At 33.4% G+C, this 18,318-nt stretch overlaps 1 protein-coding gene across 5 annotated transcripts in view; it reads left to right on the forward strand.

Moving 5' to 3' along the window:
• The window catches only part of LOC125669579 (calcium-dependent protein kinase C-like), a 105,877-nt gene that overhangs the window by 6,160 nt on the left and 81,399 nt on the right, over positions 1-18,318 (forward strand). For 4 of the 5 annotated variants that reach the window (XM_048904183.2, XM_056163168.1, XM_048904181.2 and 1 more), the window contains exon 3: positions 2,865-2,947. In XM_048904183.2, coding sequence (XP_048760140.1) covers positions 2,865-2,947 — 83 coding nt within the window. Of the gene's footprint in view, positions 1-2,864; positions 2,948-10,336; positions 10,403-18,318 lie in introns of those variants that run through there. The other variant, XM_048904185.2, reaches the window with a different exon arrangement.

Below are 18,318 nucleotides of genomic sequence, written 5' to 3' on the forward strand. Positions count from 1 at the left end.
CAGCAGAGGACGCGTTACACAAGCTTCACATACACCTCTGTCAACGCTTGGAATCACGTGACAATATAATCACATTATATAATTTAAACAATAATTCTCGGGGCCTCCGTGGCCGAGTGGTTAGAGCATCGCGCTCAAAGTCACACAACCTCTCACCCCTGTCGACGCGGGTTCAAATCCCACTTGTGCCGATAAGTGAGAAAGTTTCCCAGTTTACTTTCGGAAGGTAGGTGGTCTCTTCCCAGGTACATTGTATCTGGGTTCTCTCTTCCACCAATAAAAACTGAGTGCCACCAGATAACTGAAAAATTGTTGAGTGTGGCGGAAAATGTCAATCAATCAATCACTACAATTATATCTAAAAAATATTATGTTAGTGGTGTAAGGAGAAGCAAATACAGCTTAATTTTTCCTAGGTTCTAACGGAAACTAAACTAAATGAAGTATACATGATATGATTTTAATTCAATTACTTGATAAACTTCTATGCAATTTTCACTCATCAGTATCGCAAATTCTGTACTGCCAGTGATTGCAGTAGTCGCACAGCAACACATGCTGTCTCGTAGAAACTTTTTTGAGAGCACACAACACACTGGTCATTGATGGATTCCATTTTCAAAATTCTTGCATTTTTTTGCAGAAAAACAAATTCTTTCGTGGATCAAACACTTTTTGCTCGTCATTAAATATTGCCAAGCCAGTTGTGTTTCCTTTGACATGGAAACTTAAGGCAATTTTAATTGAACATAATTATAATTTAACAATTGAATATGCTTCTACAGGTAAAGAATACATCAGCCATTGTCTCTTATTATATCTTGATATTTGAACAGTAGTCTGACTTTGTTATGGTCTGACTTTGTTTTTGTGTGATGGTTTGACTTATAGGACAGCTGGGATAGTTTAAACACTATCTAGTGTTTGCGAATTGGTCAAAGGAATGCTGCGATCATTATTCTGCGATATATCTTCATATGTAATAGCTGATTATTAAAAAATCGATTCACATCTCACTTGCACTTCATGTTTTGCTGATACAACAATAAAGTAGATAACTGATAATTCAGTTTTATAATCATAAAAATTAATAAATATATAAACGACTGAAAAATATTTGGCATTCAAATGAATATAAATCGATCGTCTGCATTCTGAGTTTGATACACATGTCAACAAATATGGCGCTGCACCGACAAGTTAACTCTTCCAAGTATGTGTAGTTTTCTTGGACTGCATATTCAAAGCTGTCAACTCTTGAAGTATTTTTCAAAAATAGATCTAGTGTACCCTACCATCTCACCTTTTTTGACTGCAAAAAACATATAGGCTTAGTCCGTTTTTGGAAACTGCCATGACGCCATGGTGACCTAATTCGTACATTATAGGTAAAGGATCGTCTGTATATTTTGTCTGTATATTTTTGAACCATTGTAGTATAGATAGTCTTGGCTTTTATATTTCAAAACAACAATTCACAACCTGGGAGGTTATCCTGCAACATCCACAAAATCGAGAACTTTATTTCTCTTAAAGTATTTCATTGTATCCAATTTTACTATAAATGGAGGCCACTGTATGACCCTGATTGAGATACAAATCCAAGATTTTTAAAAGATATGTATTGAGTTTTTGATAGGAAAGTTTGTACTTTATTTGTTAAAAAGATCAGTGGTCTAACAGGAAGCTGACCATGTCATAATGATATTTGTAAACCCTAAAAAATTCTCTCTGACATTGCTTCATGGATGCATAACATTTACCGGATATGCAACAGAATATTAGAAAAAGAAGGAAGGAAGTGATATTGGAAACTGATCATAAAATATGAATGGATTTAATTATTAATACCAGGTAATGCTTATAAATAGGGCAGTATGAGGATATAGCCCTGCTCCTGACACATGATATAGCACTTCTTTAAGAATACAGACCAAGACATCAATTTCAAGCAGATTTGATTAGCTAGTATTGATTTCAAACTTCATCTATTCTCTCCTTTGGTTTTTTTTCTTCTGTGTCTGGAAGAAATAGTTCTCCAATTTTAGTAATAGATCTAAATTTGTTTTATTGAATGCACAGCCAAATTTGGTTAACTGTATTGCCTTTCCTTGCTGTTTTCCCAGAAGATATATTGGGTGAAATTGCTTGGCTTTCTCCCTTACCTACAGAGATTTCAGAGTTTTTACTGATTAAAGTTTGTAGGGAGTACTGATCATGGTAGTCCAATGTAGCCCCAAGTGCATTAAATGCTCCCTAAAAACTTTACTGGTGAAAGTGAAAGAAATCAGTTTTCTATTTTCTGAGCTGTTTTTAATCATTACAGTATAGGCAGTAACTTTGCAATTAAACACACTGTGAGTTTTATACATGTTTCATTTATGTCCAAAAATTCAAGGTTTAGTTTCAGCAATGCATGTAATGTTAGATTTTTACTGATGTTAAGTTTACTGTTTGACATCAGATAAAGTCCTGGAAGGAACACAAATCTTCACTAGTCTAGTAGATGGAAAAATTTGATTTGCCCTAGGTTTTGCAATAACTTTGTTTGTAGTATTATACATGTATATTTTTGCAAGTTCCAAATCAGTAAATAGACCAAGCATGTTATATTTAGAAAACAATGTCATAAAATGGGTAATAATAACAAGTTTTGTCATGCTTTTGCACATACTTTGTTCTCTACCAGAATTTTTTTTCTTGAGCAAATATCAAATGAATATTGCACATTACAAAAAATGTTAATACTGTTCCCAATAATTTTGAAGTAAGTTGCTTTCATACTTTGATATAAGGTTTATGATGGTTAAGAATTGTGAGGTTTGAATTAAAGGACATGAAATTTTTTTTCTTCTTCTTTCTAGTTTGCAGTTTTGTCGTACATAAGAGATGTCATGAATTTGTCTCCTTTTCCTGTCCAGGAGCTGACAAGGGACCTGACTCGGATGTAAGTAACATGTCACGCTATATCAGCAAATCGTAGATCAGATTTTTTAAAAGCCAGACTGTCTTTATTTTGCAGTTGATTTTGAAATTTGTTAGAGAATATTAAGGCAGTCATTTCTGTTCCGAGTTTTGGAATGTCACTTTTTATTGTACTAGGAGGTTTAGTTGACTGATTTAGCTACCATGAACTGGAAAAGAGCTATATATAGTGTTAGTGTGATGCATGTGGTTTTAATTCCACATCACTTATGGTCAATTTGCCAGTGATGATACACATATTCTGCTGTTTGGCCATGATAAACGCCATCATAGTTCACCAACTGCATGTTTTCAGGAGAGCATGTCATTAAGATGTGCATCTGCAGTCAACCAGGATCATTACTAAAGCCACTCAGCAAATAACTCAAGGTGCCTCAGGCTCATTTTTATGGCAGAATAATGCTAGAAAGTTTACGAAAATGCTGCTATTCTGGATCATTTTCTGGATTGTGTGACAAACATTAATTAGAAAAAATCAAAGACTTTGCTGTTATGCATTTCCCTTTATAAGGAGTACCTAATCTGTAGATCTATGTTTGAGCCTTTTCTCCCCTTTACTGGGACTTTTCAATTTTGTCACATGCTTTTTACTTATTAAATAGTTTCTGCCTCATCTTTGAATAATTGGTTCGATTCTCTGTTGATTGCTTTCTTCATTTTGGTAATAAAGTTATTAGGGAATTTGTTATTATTTTTGGCATTTAAAGAAAGAAATATTGGCCAACAGTGTTTTACAAGTACCAGTTCAATAAAAATTCATTAGAATATGGTTCTACCCCCTTTATATTGGTTTGAAATGATTGAATTATATTATTTGAAAAAAGCCCTATTACAATGGAAGACACATATGACTAGGACAGTGTACTCATTGTTATAGTTGATATCCCCATTCCCATATGTCCTGTGGGAGTTCCAGTCAGTATGGTTTTGGAGTGTGCATTTTTAGTCTGGTTGCCGAAGGCACTAACCTGTAGAATACAACCAGAATACAACAACGTTGTCAATACAGCATCATGTGATGTGACCGGTTGTGCTTTTCCATCTTATTCTGTCACTTGAATCCGACCTTTGCTGTGAGCTTCTATTATGATTAAGAGAGTCTCTTCACAGAGCAAAGAACTTATCTTGACACTGAAAGATCATGGCAGACGAAGGGGAAAAAAAAAAATCATTAACAGAGAAAAAAAGTGTAGAAAAGTAGCTGTAACAATTTCTTTGTTTTCTTTTGTTGGTTGAATTCTAATTTAATTGGAAAGTGTATATTTAATAGATATCACAGAGTAATATGTTACACTGTTCTGGTGTATGAAAATCCAGGGCATTAATGCAACAACAAACATAGCTGATCTTGCTGCACACAAGCATTTTAGGTTACCTCAGCAAAGTCGGGTAGGAGAGCAACTCCTGGTGTTGCTTGTGTCAAGTTTTTAGAATTGCCACCCAATTCCTGTCATTGCTGTTACTTGGACCAAATTTCCATGGAAGTTACATAAAATTTAAGAAATGAATTTCGTTTTTTAAAACGTGAGGGTATGAACTGCAATGCTTCAACCTCACATACTTATGAAGTGCATTAGCGGTTTTAAAATGAAAAGTGTGCAGGTGTGATGCATTGCAGTTCATACTCGCATGTATTTTCAAAAATTACCTTAGTATTTCATATTTACATTGTACTTTCATTTTTGTCAGAATTTCGGACCGTTGAAATAGACGTACTATATTTATCGCACATTGTTCACAGTTCTGCAACATGTGTAATGATACGCCTAACTGGTAATCTTACCTGCTAAAAAGGCTGATATGAGCAGTATTTTCTAGATGATTGTGATTGATTGAAGATTTAAGAACAGGTTAAAATTTTGGAACTTGGTTACATTCACAACATTTTTTCACACACTTTAACCCTTATTTTTAAAAAATGAATTGCTGTTTAAAGTCTTGAACAGCTTTGGTCAATATCTTGAATTATTTTTACCTAAGTAACAATATTAAAATACTCATGATACTTGGACCAAATATGGGTAAATGATACACCTAGGGATATAAATATATTCCAGGTTACAAATGACCTTCAACTTAAGGATGAGGGACCCCAGATCATACTTTATATGCTACACATAGAGCATAGATCTAAATTCACCAAAGGATATTGATCCACATTGAAGTCTATAATCATGTATTGAAATTTTTAGTAATATGATAATGAAGTACATTTCCAATGTTTTTGGCTTTTGGTTTTAGTACGTCTATTATAATGGCTTGGAATTTCCACATGAAAATGATGCACATTCGGTTCGCCATAGAGTTTTGAAAGACATTATTTGAGCATTTGAAATAGATGCGATCTGTGTTATAGGTACATAATACAATTCAATGAGCTGGGCGATTAGATTACACAAATTTAACCACTAGAACTCCGTCTACCCAATGTCAACTAATATAAGAACTTGTCATGTGTAATATACACACGTTTCATCCCAACATGTTTCATCACAACATTTTACTTGTACACAAAATATAATACAAGTCGTTTAGTTTAGTGACGTTGGATAATTAATATGTTTCACAGACATCTAGGCCCATTCAACTATGCAATGCTTATTCACTATTCAGGAACGATTTTCTTTTTTAATTAGATAGGTCAAGATTCCCCAGTTGAAAGTGTCAATAACCAACTGTTTGAGCATCTGTGTGTCTTTTTGCATACTGCATAATTTCCATGGGTCTGGGAATATGCAATTACTTTTAACTTGTTGTGGATTTGAAAATATTAGATCCATGCCTCTTGCTCTTTTGCTTAGCAGATGCAATACGTTAAACCCTGCAGCTTGGTTTTTGTCTACAGAATCGTTTTGTATACCTGTGCATCTTATGATCTTTATTAGGGGGTGAGATAAAAGTTCAATGTCTGACAAAAAACTAAATTCACATAGTTTTCACCAAGACCCCCCCCCCCCCTTAAAACTAATTATGATGAATGTTGAAATTAATCGATTAACAAGGAAAAACATACGAGTATGGTAACACTCTGTATACCTTTTTTTTTTATTGTTTATTCACAAATGAAAGTGTACATTAAAGTTCATTAAAATGTATTATTATTATGTGGTTTTTAACAGTCACTTGTCTTTTTCCACTAAAGTGTAATTGATGTCAGAAACTTACTGAAGTTTTACCCCCCCCCCCCCCTCCCCCAACTATTTGAATTTAGAGTTTTATCCGACATTAATCTTTTTAATATTGCCCTTTATACATCGGTGAGCCTTCAAGTCGTTACCTGCGGGAACTCCCGCCAATGTCTTAAAGGAGAAATAACTGAAACAAGACTTTATACAGTAAATAACTGACGTATTTTACCCATCTAAATTTTAGAGGATCATGTTTGAATTCTTCATTTCTCTACTGTCTCCAAACCATTTTTTTTAGAGACGGAGCACCAATTTTTTTATGGCACTGATTGAATTATTGACTTTATTATCGTTTTTCCGATTTGTACATAATTATTCGCAGCTTTGGTGGTGTGATGATTACCATATTGAATGTTATAACATCGACTGTTTATTAATTGATTTGAAGAAAATATTGAGTCTGTTAAAACTTCAGTGCTACCCCATGAAGATATTCAATGAAGATTACTGCTATGCATAAAGACAAGATTACCGTTTTCTTTTTAAAAAAATTGCTGCGCTGTATGCAAATTCTTGTGCTTTGTTGAGAACTTACATTAATTTCACAAAGATTTTGCCCCCCCCCCTCCCCCCCCAAAGGGGGTGCATATTAAATACCAATGTTTATCATATTCCGCAAATTACAGTATTTAAAAAATATACAGTGTTCATTATACCCCACACAACGAAGTTGTGAAAGGTATGTTTTTGACCTGTCAGTCAGTCCATCTGTCAGTCCCTTTCTTGTCAGTGCAACACCTCTGAGACTGCTCAACAGAATTTTTTGAAACTTTGTTGTTGATAAGGACACACTGTGTAGATGTGCATATTCCCAAGAACTTCTGCTTCACGATTCGCGGATTATAAAGCGTAAACTGCACTAAGTTACATTTTATCGTATAACATAGGTCAAAATTAGCTTCATTCCATAATGTTGACAATATTTTAAATAAAAGATTAACAAAAATTTTAAGATTCATTCTCTGTATAAAGCATCAAAATTTCCTTAAAAGTGATGCATGAACAGGTAGCCTCACTGATTTTGCTGAAATTTGACATTGGTGATTAGTTGATACCCTCTTGGAGGATTTGGCATCCAAATTTGTAATTGAGGTACCGTTGCCATGGTAACAAGAACACCTTGAAAATTTGGTTCCCAAGATGCTTTGAAATGGTCTATTTTGGCCAGAATTTGATTTACAAGAAAACAAATTAATCTTTTTTGGTGTACAAATTTCTTTATTGCTTGTTCAAAGATTGGAAATACATAATAAAACATCAATAAATCAAGATATGGATTATCTATTGTTTCTGAAGTTGAAAATCAATGTTTTGGCATTTTGACTAATTTTTAAAAAGTTCAATTTAGGCCATTTTATGACATAATTTACAGAAAAATACATCAACAAATATTGATGAAAATGAAGTAAGATTTGATTCATCCTTTTGTGTGTAAAGTATAATATAACAACTGATGTCTTATTTTGTTAAATAAAATTATAAAGCTCCAAATTTGGTTGCCATGGTAGTATTAAGAAATCTCACAATCTGAATATATGAGTAAAATTTCAATAATTTATCGATATGATATCCTTAATCTATTAGATTTGGCATAAACAATGATAAATATGATGTACTCATGTTTAAGAAATATTTTAGTTGCCATAGCAACCATATTTCAGTATTTTATCACAAATTTAAACTGTTGTGATATTTGAATCGGAAAGTGTTACAGGTCTGTTTATTACCATGTGATAGTGAAAACTGTATCACATTGTCATATCATCTTTGAACATATAAATTGATGTAAAAAATGGTTGCTCAAATTAGCAATGCCAATAATTTTAAAATTATTTTGTTACCATAATAACCATGATATGATTCCTTTAGTTTTGAAAAATAATTGCTTACTATAAAACTGATTCGTGAAAGCAGAACATGTATGCCTTTTGTTATGTGAAAGTGTTGTCATATCATAATCTTAATAGTTGTAAAAGTACAAATTTTACATTGCCATGGGTTATTCATAAGTTGATGTAGCAATTATCTATAAAATATGGAAATCAAAAGGCATTGGTAGCTAGATTATACTTTACGAAAAAAGAAACGTTATGATTGTGTTTGAAATGCTTTGTATAAGAATACAACCTCTCAATTATGGATTGAATCTGTTAAATGATTCGAATGCCTTTTCCGCTGTTTTAGGAACATAAACACGCCTTCATTGACATGTATTTTAACATGTTTAAACAGAGTGTCTTCAATAAATGTGTGTGTGTGTGTATGAATATATATGTGTATTATATATAATTTGATTTTACTTGTAACACACAATTTTGCTGAGCACACTGAAAAAATTCCGTTTATATTGTATAAATGTAACTTGGTATGGGGACACACCCCCTTGACAACCAATAGACGATACTACTTTTTCCTTTCTAATTTTACATTGTACCATGGAGCACTGTAACAGTAGACATTATAAATCTATAATTTAATATGGAAATCAAAAGGCATTGGTAGAAGATTATACTTTAAGAAAAATTAATAGGTCTTCAAACTAGGCCTATTAAATTGAAAATCAACGGAATTAAATGTGCACAATAAAATGCTGTATTGTCTGGTAAAACTTAAAAAACAAACTCTGATATATGTACAACGATGTCATATGTGAAATAAAAAAACGTATATAAAGTATTTGCAAAATTGCTGTTTCATTATGATTTTACTTGGGGGGTGGGGATAGTTTGATTGCCTGTCGAAGCATGAAATGTGTTTTGAATACACAGTCTTACAACTGATGACATCATGTCTCATCGATTAACATGTGGATCGCTATATCTATGAATTGCTTACATGATTTACTGTGTCAGATTTAATTGGCAACATTGCTGCATGCTATGGTAAGTCATATTGTAGTTTAACCCTTTTATTAAATCCAAAATCGCAAATTATATTGCATTAGATATGCAAAGATCCAAGATGGCTTCCCCCACGGTCAACATTTTGTTGGTATGTTGCTTTAGCAAATCCTTGCGCGATGCAATAAATTTTTATTTACTAGCTGTTTACGAAATGAAATTAAAAATGTTTGCATCTTTTAGTGTTGAAATTAGATAATAAGGGATGAATTTAATTTTCTATTTTATATGATATAAATTGGTTTGGGACAGCTTACATTTTTCATAAACCACTTTACCAATACACTATATTTACCCTGATAATATACACATATAGTTTATGATCAGAAATAAGATGACGCATTTTTCTAAACTAATAATGAAAATATTTTCACTGTTTTACATTACATGTAAAATGGAATGAACGAGTATGGTTTTACTTTTAATTGTCACGGGGTCTTACAACAAGAACTCTTGGTGCAGGTTTCAATTAATTTTATTTGTATCCAACATATCTGATACTCCAATCATAAATATGACGATGACCTAAAATGAAAATGAAACATTCACACATACAATTTCTCTCACATACGATAATTTGAGCGACAAATTAAAATAAAGTAGATTAAAACGATTTAAATGCATTTAGTTCTTACCAGTTATATATCTTTATATCCCGTAAAGGAATATATTCGTATAGGGTATCTCGGTGTGAAATTCACCCTGACGTACTGCGTTAAAGTCTTGTTCATCTCTAAATTAATCCGTGCTCATCCTTTTATACAAGCTCACACACATGCGTACACTACTACCACTCCCTAAAAAACTTGTTCTGCAACTTCTAATAAAATACTCACTCGCTCTACAAATACCTAACTCAGCAAAACCCTATTCACAAAACAATCACGTGATACCACGTACACAAGAACACAACACGAATACGATGACAATGCATGAATGAATTAGTAAACAGGTGAATGAATGAATGAAGTGTATTGAACAATCTGAAATGAATAAAATGCATATAACATTTGATAATTAAAATACGCAATTGTCACCCTGTAACACTTTCTTTATTAAAATTTTACACATTACATGTAGATCTCTTGGTTCGTTATTCTACCTGTAATATAATTAACATATTAAAAGAAAGACTTGCGCAAATACTGTCCATGTATTTTCATAGCATTGTGTTTGCCTTTTGAAAGTAAAAATAGTCAATGTCTTTTCATAATTAATTTCCAATATGCACGAGCCCAGATATTTACGATATTTTTCTTAAAGGCAAATTTGATCAAGAAATAAAGAACCTAAACCTGCCCAATGTGTCGGTCCCAAGCCCGAGAAAAGGTGAGGGGGATTTCTTCATTTTTTGTGAGCACTTATGGCACATATTTAATACATCATAACATAATAGCCGTTTGAACGAAACGTATTTTGATGGTTAACAGCTCTACATATAACTTCCGTATTTAGTTGAAAATAACTATTTGAATAGCAGTAAATTATTTGTACTGATTCTAATTCATATTTTTGGCAGCGTTGTATTTGATTGAACATGTTTTGATCATTTAAAGTTTTAAACATGTTTAGGTATTGACAGTATCACGTTGAATGAATAATGTGCATTTTAAAAAGAATTATCAATCGCATATGCAGCGTATGTATTCAGTCAAAACCATGCATATCTTCCATTTAATAAAACAAGAATATCAGTAAAACTTTGATGCTTCCCGAACTGCATCTAACCAATGAACTTATTCACTTTATATGATGAATGACCCGCACAATGATCAATAACTACTGAAGTATTGTTAAAATGATGTTTATTTTCATATATAAGGTATATGTTTAGTAATGTTGTCCAGGCCTAGGATCAATTACGTAGCAATGTAATGCATTACATTACCATTACTTAGAAAATTTGACATTTTACACTATTACATTATCATTAGGCCTATTTTGAAATGTAGTGGAAACATTCCACGTTACTTGAGAGTGCATTACATTACACATTACATAACATACTGATATTAAAGAAATGGCAGAAAAATTATTTTTTTTATAATGATTTATGAATTTTAGATATATAGTAACATAAGCACACAAAATATTCATCAATGTTTATGAGGAAACACATTCTGAAAGTTATTCATTGCATTTGTTTGTCATCAATTTTTTCATCTTTCAATGTAATGTATATTATGTAATGGAATGTAATGTGCATTACAGTATATTTTTTACAAGTTATGCATTACATTACCATTACTTGTAATGCAAAAATGGCCCATTAGCCATTACACCCCAATTACACTGAAATTGGCTGTCATTACATTACCGTTACAGATTACAATTACCCCAGGGCTAATGTTGACCCTTACAAAATGACCTTTGATCATTGATCAATGTCTGGTCAAATATTGTTGAAATAAGGAACTTTTTCATTATTTAAGTTATTTGTGTGATCAATACCTATTTTTAAAAAAACTGTTTAAATTGAATTTTTTTCCTGATATAAGGTTTATGTTCTTAGTGACATTAACTTTTCAAAAATGGTCTGGTCCAAAAGTCACTGTTCCAAAGAATATTTATGATTTGATTAATTTCTTGTGTTTAGTAGGTAGTATTAACCACATTACAGGTAAAATCAACTTCTCTAGGCATCAAATGAGGTGCTTATACTTTATCTGAGATAGGAATGGGCTACAAAGCTTTGTTGTCATTCTGCACAGGTGGGACCGAGATGCAGACGCCATGCTTGAGAGTGTTCATACACCTAACAAACTTTCATGATTTGGTCTTTACAGTTAGAAGTAAATGTCATCAAAACTTTCTATTGCTAAGGATTAGAAAGTAAATGTAGATATATTTTGATGGTGATGTCCAGGGGTGGCGATATAAAGGGTGGCAATTTACCGAGGTGACACTGTACAATGAATGTTTCAAAGTGATAACCACCTTAATTCAGTTACTCATTAGAAATAGTGGGTTTTGTGGTGCAGATGTGAACAAACTTTGCTTGAGACTCAAAACTTTTGAGAATATTTTCTTTGTCATTGGTTCATAATTTTATTTTCATTATGGATATATGGAGTTTTTGTCCATTTAGTGCCCCCCTTAAATGTATCCCTTCCAACTTGTGAAGACAAGTATCTGTTGATAGTGCTGTCAACATATTCAGGTTTGATAATTCAGATGTCTTTACCACAAGTCTAAGGAAACTTCCTGTCAAATTAAAACAGGGCTAGTTTGTTAATCTAGAATTTAAATAAGTTGTGGTCTCTTGGCATATACATGCTATATGGGTCATAGTTTGTCATTGTTACATGGTTATTTTAGGAAATTTTTATTTTTGTTCATGATTTTAAAGCTCAAGAGTTGATACATTGTATCAGGTAATTTTGTACTGACAGTACATTCTGATACTTAATAGAGGAAATGATTATGAAGTGTTTAACAATGAAGACAACATAAATAGCAAGAAAATTGGGCCCACTCAGTATTGAATCATTTTGTTTATGGTATCAATATGATCAGATTGGACTATAAATAATGGGCAGCTGCAAATCTGACTGTCCAATAGTGATAAATTTTAGTATAAAAGTTGTTTAATAATTCTCATCCAGAGACACATTTAGGAAAAATTACATTCTTCAAAACACTTGCATACAGAGTAATTCATCAAGTCAAACAAATGTTATTCAGTGACAATTTAATTTGGTAGATATAACAGGTTATCAGCATGCAAATTGTGAAGGCAGTGACAATTTAATTGGTAGATGGCACAGAGTCTCCTGTGTGCTGGTCAGAATTTAGAGGACAGGCAGTCTTACCATGAGAAGTATAATACATCTCCTAGTAATCAAACATATGACTTATATATCTGGTAAGGAGATACTGGGAAGAAACAAAGCACATCATTATCATGGAAATTATATTCGATAGTTAATATTGATTGTCCAGCAATTCTTAGTAATTTTGATTGATTAAGGAAATGCAATAAGATACTAAAGCCATTATGGGAATTGTTTATATTATATGCTATTGAGCAGATGATATGATGGAAGTGGTTGTATAGGGATGAACAATATGCTGATAGTTGGATATCTTTTTTGTGTACAGTAAACTGCAAAGATCCTGAGTTGAATAGATTTAGCAAATCCTGCTATTGTCTCTGCAGCTGAAATCAATAGCAAAAATTATCATCCAGGGAAATTTACGTTTTCCTGTTGGTGTGTCAGAAGATGGTGTTCCACAATCTGGGCATGCTCATTCAGGAGCAACACTCTCCATGGGGAGAAATTTTTTCCTCTGTTTAGGTTTAATTTTGATGTGAAACGTGGGTTTTGCACCTGCGCAGTAAAGGAAATAGGACTCTTGGGTTGAAATATTTTTTTCTTACAGTGTCAAAGCACTGTGCAAATGGATTGAATGAATGACGCTTGACACGATACTCTCCTTATTTTAGTATGCTGTAAAAGTGCTTTTAATTCTTTTTATATATTTTTTGAAATTGTTATGATGGATATTCTCCTATTAAAAAGTCAGAGATAAATTCATAGGTCCTGGAACTTGGAGCTTGCATAGGGTGACATATTACTTATCCCCATACATTTTTATTGCCTAACATGACAAGTGCACATAACTATATATTTGAATTTACTGTGTATTTTTGTTGTTGCTTAATTTCTATTGAAATCCATTGCTTGTCATTTGCAGCTATGGAGACGCATTTTGTTTTAGTACAGCTATGAAGACGCATTTTGTTTCAATCTAGTTTGATCTGATTTTTTAGTGCTGTCTGTATGTATGTGAATATATACATTTCACGAACTTCACAACCATTTTCACGGCAATTTTTAAATTGTTGGAAAATATGTTTTCTGGCTTTATTTTTAACCTTAGATTTGAATAAGTTATAATAATACAATATATGATGGTTTATTTTATGCGTTTAGAGTTTGCCCTTTTTGGACTATTTCCCTTTACCATTATGCAAATATGGAAATCATTTCCAAATATGGAAACAAGTCAAGGAGACTTTGGCCATCCCAATAAGACTGAATCCAGTAACACAACTGTGGGCATATGGGTACATAATTTTTGTATGAACTATAAATGTGTCAAGAAATACGTTGGGTTTAGTTATGCCTTATTGCAAGGGGATGCATCACTTTACAGAGTTCTTGCTGCAAAATTTTGGCATGTTCTGGGTAGTGGCAGTCCTGGTTCTAGGTAAACTTCCATTAGAGATAGTGTAGCAAGGCCAGCACCTGAAGCAGATCAGAACAATCTGTTTATGGAAATAGAGAGTTCCATGCATGGACATTAAAGGATTGCTTGTTTCGTAAAAGAGTGTTATCTATGGAGGCGATCATGTAATTGTTCCAATCAGAGGCATACGTATTTAAGATTTCTGTTGATACTGCGTCAATCTGAGTTCGAGATTCCTGTTGATACTGCGTCAATTGGAATCAGTTTCAAAATTAATCAATGGAAACTTCATTCCTAACCATTAAGAACTAATCATGTTTGTTTAGACATCAAAGACCATCCAAGTATATGTCTACACTACACACAGAATGCTAGCTTTCATTTACTGTAATCGTCATCAGAAATTTTCACAAGTCACATAAGGGATTAGTGTCTGAACAATCTATGCAAATCACCAGAAATTTAGAATCTCGTTTTTTGTTTTTGGCATATATAATATTTTATAGTACACTATGGGGTTAACCTGTGTGCTTAAGGCCTTGAAGAAGGGTTTATATTGTTGTATCTCATCATCTTTCAAAGAATTAGACAAGAATCACAAGATATGACTTTTGACACATAAAATTAATTCCCATACCTGACAACTTATAAAAATCTCCATTTTATTTTTGCACAACTTTTTTTTCCCATCAAAGTGTATACATGTATGTGTTTTATCAGAAAATCTCAGTCCTGGCTTTAAAAAAATCACTGTTGATTTTATGAACCATAATAAAGACTATTTTCTAATGTCACAAATTTTGCATACTAATACATACATTTATAATACATCTTGTTAAAAAATCACAATAATTCAAAATAAAAGGCTACAACCAGTTAGGTACTATTTGAGTTTAGCTAGAATTGAGAAAAATATCAAAATCAAACAATATACAGAAGTTACTAAAGATTTAAATCAGCTAGATTTTAGGTCACCTTACATTTTCTTACAATTCCTTGAGAACATAACTTGTAAAAATCCCAGATATTCCATTATACATTGAAAAAATCTTATGTCATTGGCCTGCTATTGTTGTTTTTATACGCCTGTCATCAGACGGGACATATTATGTTATGGCACTGTCCGTGTGTCCGTCCAGCTGACTGTCTGTCCGTCCGTCCCGGGTCATGTTTTCCGGACTTTTTTCCGTAATGGATGCATGTACAACTTTGAAATTTGGTCACTATATCTCCCTCAAAATTTGTAAGAGTGGGTTTGCATTTCAACTGGATTGGTCCATCCTTGACCTACTTTAGGGCTATAAGTATGTCAAACAGTTTTCCAGGCTTTTTTTTCATTACGGATACAGATATTGCCCTGATATTTAGTCAAAGGCTTCCTCTCAGAGGAATACAAATTCAGTTTGCATTTCAGCTGGATTGGTTCGTCCTTGACCTACTTTTTTGAAAATATAGGTCAAACAGTTTTCCAGGCTTTTTTTCATTACGGATACAAATATTGACCTGATATTTAGTCAAAGGCTTCCTCTCGGAGGAAGACAAGTGCAGTTAACATTTCAGCTGGATTGGCGCACTATGACCTACAGTACTTTAGGGGTAGAAGTAGGTCAAACAGTTTTCCAGATTTTTTTGGTATGATCAGTCACAACCTCCCTTTCAGAGAAATACAGAATCAGTGCACATTTCAACTTAATTGGTAGGGGCCTCCGTGGCCAAGTGGTTAGAGCATCATGCTCAAAATCACAAGGCCTCTCACCTCTGGTCGGCGTGGGTTCGAATCCCGCTCATGCCGGTAAGTGAGAAAGTTTCCCAGTTTACGTTTGGAAGGTTGGTGGTCTCTTCCCAGGTACATTGTATCTGGGTTCTCTCTTCCACCGACAAAAAACTGACAACCACCAGATAACTGAAAAATTGTTGAGTGTGACGGAAAACAGCTAAACAATCAATCAATCAACCATGACCTACTTTAGGGCTAAAAGTAAATCAAATGGTTTCCTGGACTTTTTATCATCATAGATAGATATTGCACCGACACTTTGTCACAACCTCACTCTCAGAGAAATACATAATCAGTTCACATGTCAGATGGATTGGTTCACCATGACCCACTTTAAGGCTTTTCTATTCATGAATGTGTGTTGTATCAATTCAGAGTGCATAATATGCTTCCAGGTTAAATTTCACTGTCCAATGGGCATATATTGTACCGTTTGCGGTACTCTTGTTAATCGATAGTTATGTGATACATTAAACCAACAGTAAATGATTTAGATTTTAATCCACTGTGATGTAACCAATGGGGATATCCCTTATGTACAAAATAAGTGTTAGGAGAGAACCATTGCAAACCTTTAAGGAGAAAAACACTTGCTGAAAACTGGAGTTTTTTTAAAGAGAAATTTTAATGGGGGCAATCTAATTAAAATCAGATTTCTTAGATCCGCACCGTATACTCTGCGTAAGAAGATCTGACATAACTCGACTAGGGGTCATGTTCATGTGAACTTTATGTTAACCAATCAGCGCGTCGCCAATGAAACCACCGATGTTCACAATTCAAGGCAAATAGCTGCGATTGTTTGGTTTAAAAGAAAAACATTGCAGCTAGATGTGACAGAGCTTGAAACTAACTTTTTATGTCACCAGTCCAGCCGTACTGATAGGGTATAATTTCAACCAGTCCGCAGAAAAATTTACTAGTCCACCAGAGTTTTTCAGAAATAAATTTCGTTCATGTTATCAAAATAAAATAAAGGAATTTAACTTGATATGCCTCAGACAATATTGTAACACTCACGTGAGATTTATATTTACTAATCTGGTTCATGTGATATCTACAGAGGAATGCTAAATGTGTGTTTAAGATTCCATAAGTATGTTTTCCAAAATGACATTTTAGAAAATTGACCAGTCCCATCGGACTGACTAAAAAAAATGTCAGTTAGTCAGCCAGACTTTTAACCAGTCACAGACTGACGGGCATATGTTAATTTCGAGCCCTGTGTGACGTCACAATGCACCGTTTACGTCGACTGGCGTTATATTCCTTGCATTGATTAAGTAAACCATCTTGAAAACTATTCAAATCGTACCCATCCCTATTCATACATAAATCGCATCTCACAATTAATTTAATTTGGGTGTATTTTATATGGTACGTTTTGATGTTTGAATGAACAGAATAGATTAGGCATTATTGCGAAAGTTTAAAACTCCTTATGCAAGAATAAACAATTTAATAGTGTGGAATAAATAAACTTTGTGGGAGAGAGATTACTGCAACTTATTTATGAATTGCTGGGAACCTCCTAGATAACTATCATTTTCTGTATTGCGCAATCTGACTGGCTGATAGTTCTTATAAATATTCCAAGCGAAAGGTCATGCGGACGTGACCCCCTATGGGATTATGTCGGATCCTATTGTAGCGATTGTGAGGGTATCTTAGGATCTGATTTTAATAAGATTATTATGGGGGGGGGGGGATGACAAGCATGCATCTGCCCCCCTCTCTTTTGAAATTTGGGATGTGCCCTTGCATCCCCGTAAGCCCTTGAAATGGTTTCATAGTAATTTTGTAAACATTTCTATTCTCAAGCAAAGGCAGGTGAAAAGCTGGTATAATGTAAATATTAAATGTGTATGTGGATACTTTGATTTCATTTTAATGTGTAATTACACTTATGCATGCCTTATCTGGAGCTCTATAGCACTCTTTCTTCACAAGATGGCATTGGTGCCTTTTTCCTTGTCAAGTACACTTGGAAACCATTTATTTCTCTGAATCCATAAAGAATGGTTAATTGACTCAGCTGCAATTCAAGACAGACTTTTTACTATCTATTTTACGATTAACACAGGAACAATAATCAGGGGAATTTACAAACTGGTAGAAACAATGGCTATATCTTAATTTGAAGCAAGTATTGCAGGCAATTCAATTACCCATCGTACATTGAAAGAATGAGTGCAGATATATAGCTAAGAGTACAGATATTTCATACATACTAGGGTTCAAAGAAATGCTACAAATTCTGTACATGCTGGCAACA

Source organism: Ostrea edulis, chromosome 4 (genome assembly GCF_947568905.1).
Source record: "Ostrea edulis chromosome 4, xbOstEdul1.1, whole genome shotgun sequence".
NCBI classification, from domain to species: domain Eukaryota; kingdom Metazoa; phylum Mollusca; class Bivalvia; order Ostreida; family Ostreidae; genus Ostrea; species Ostrea edulis.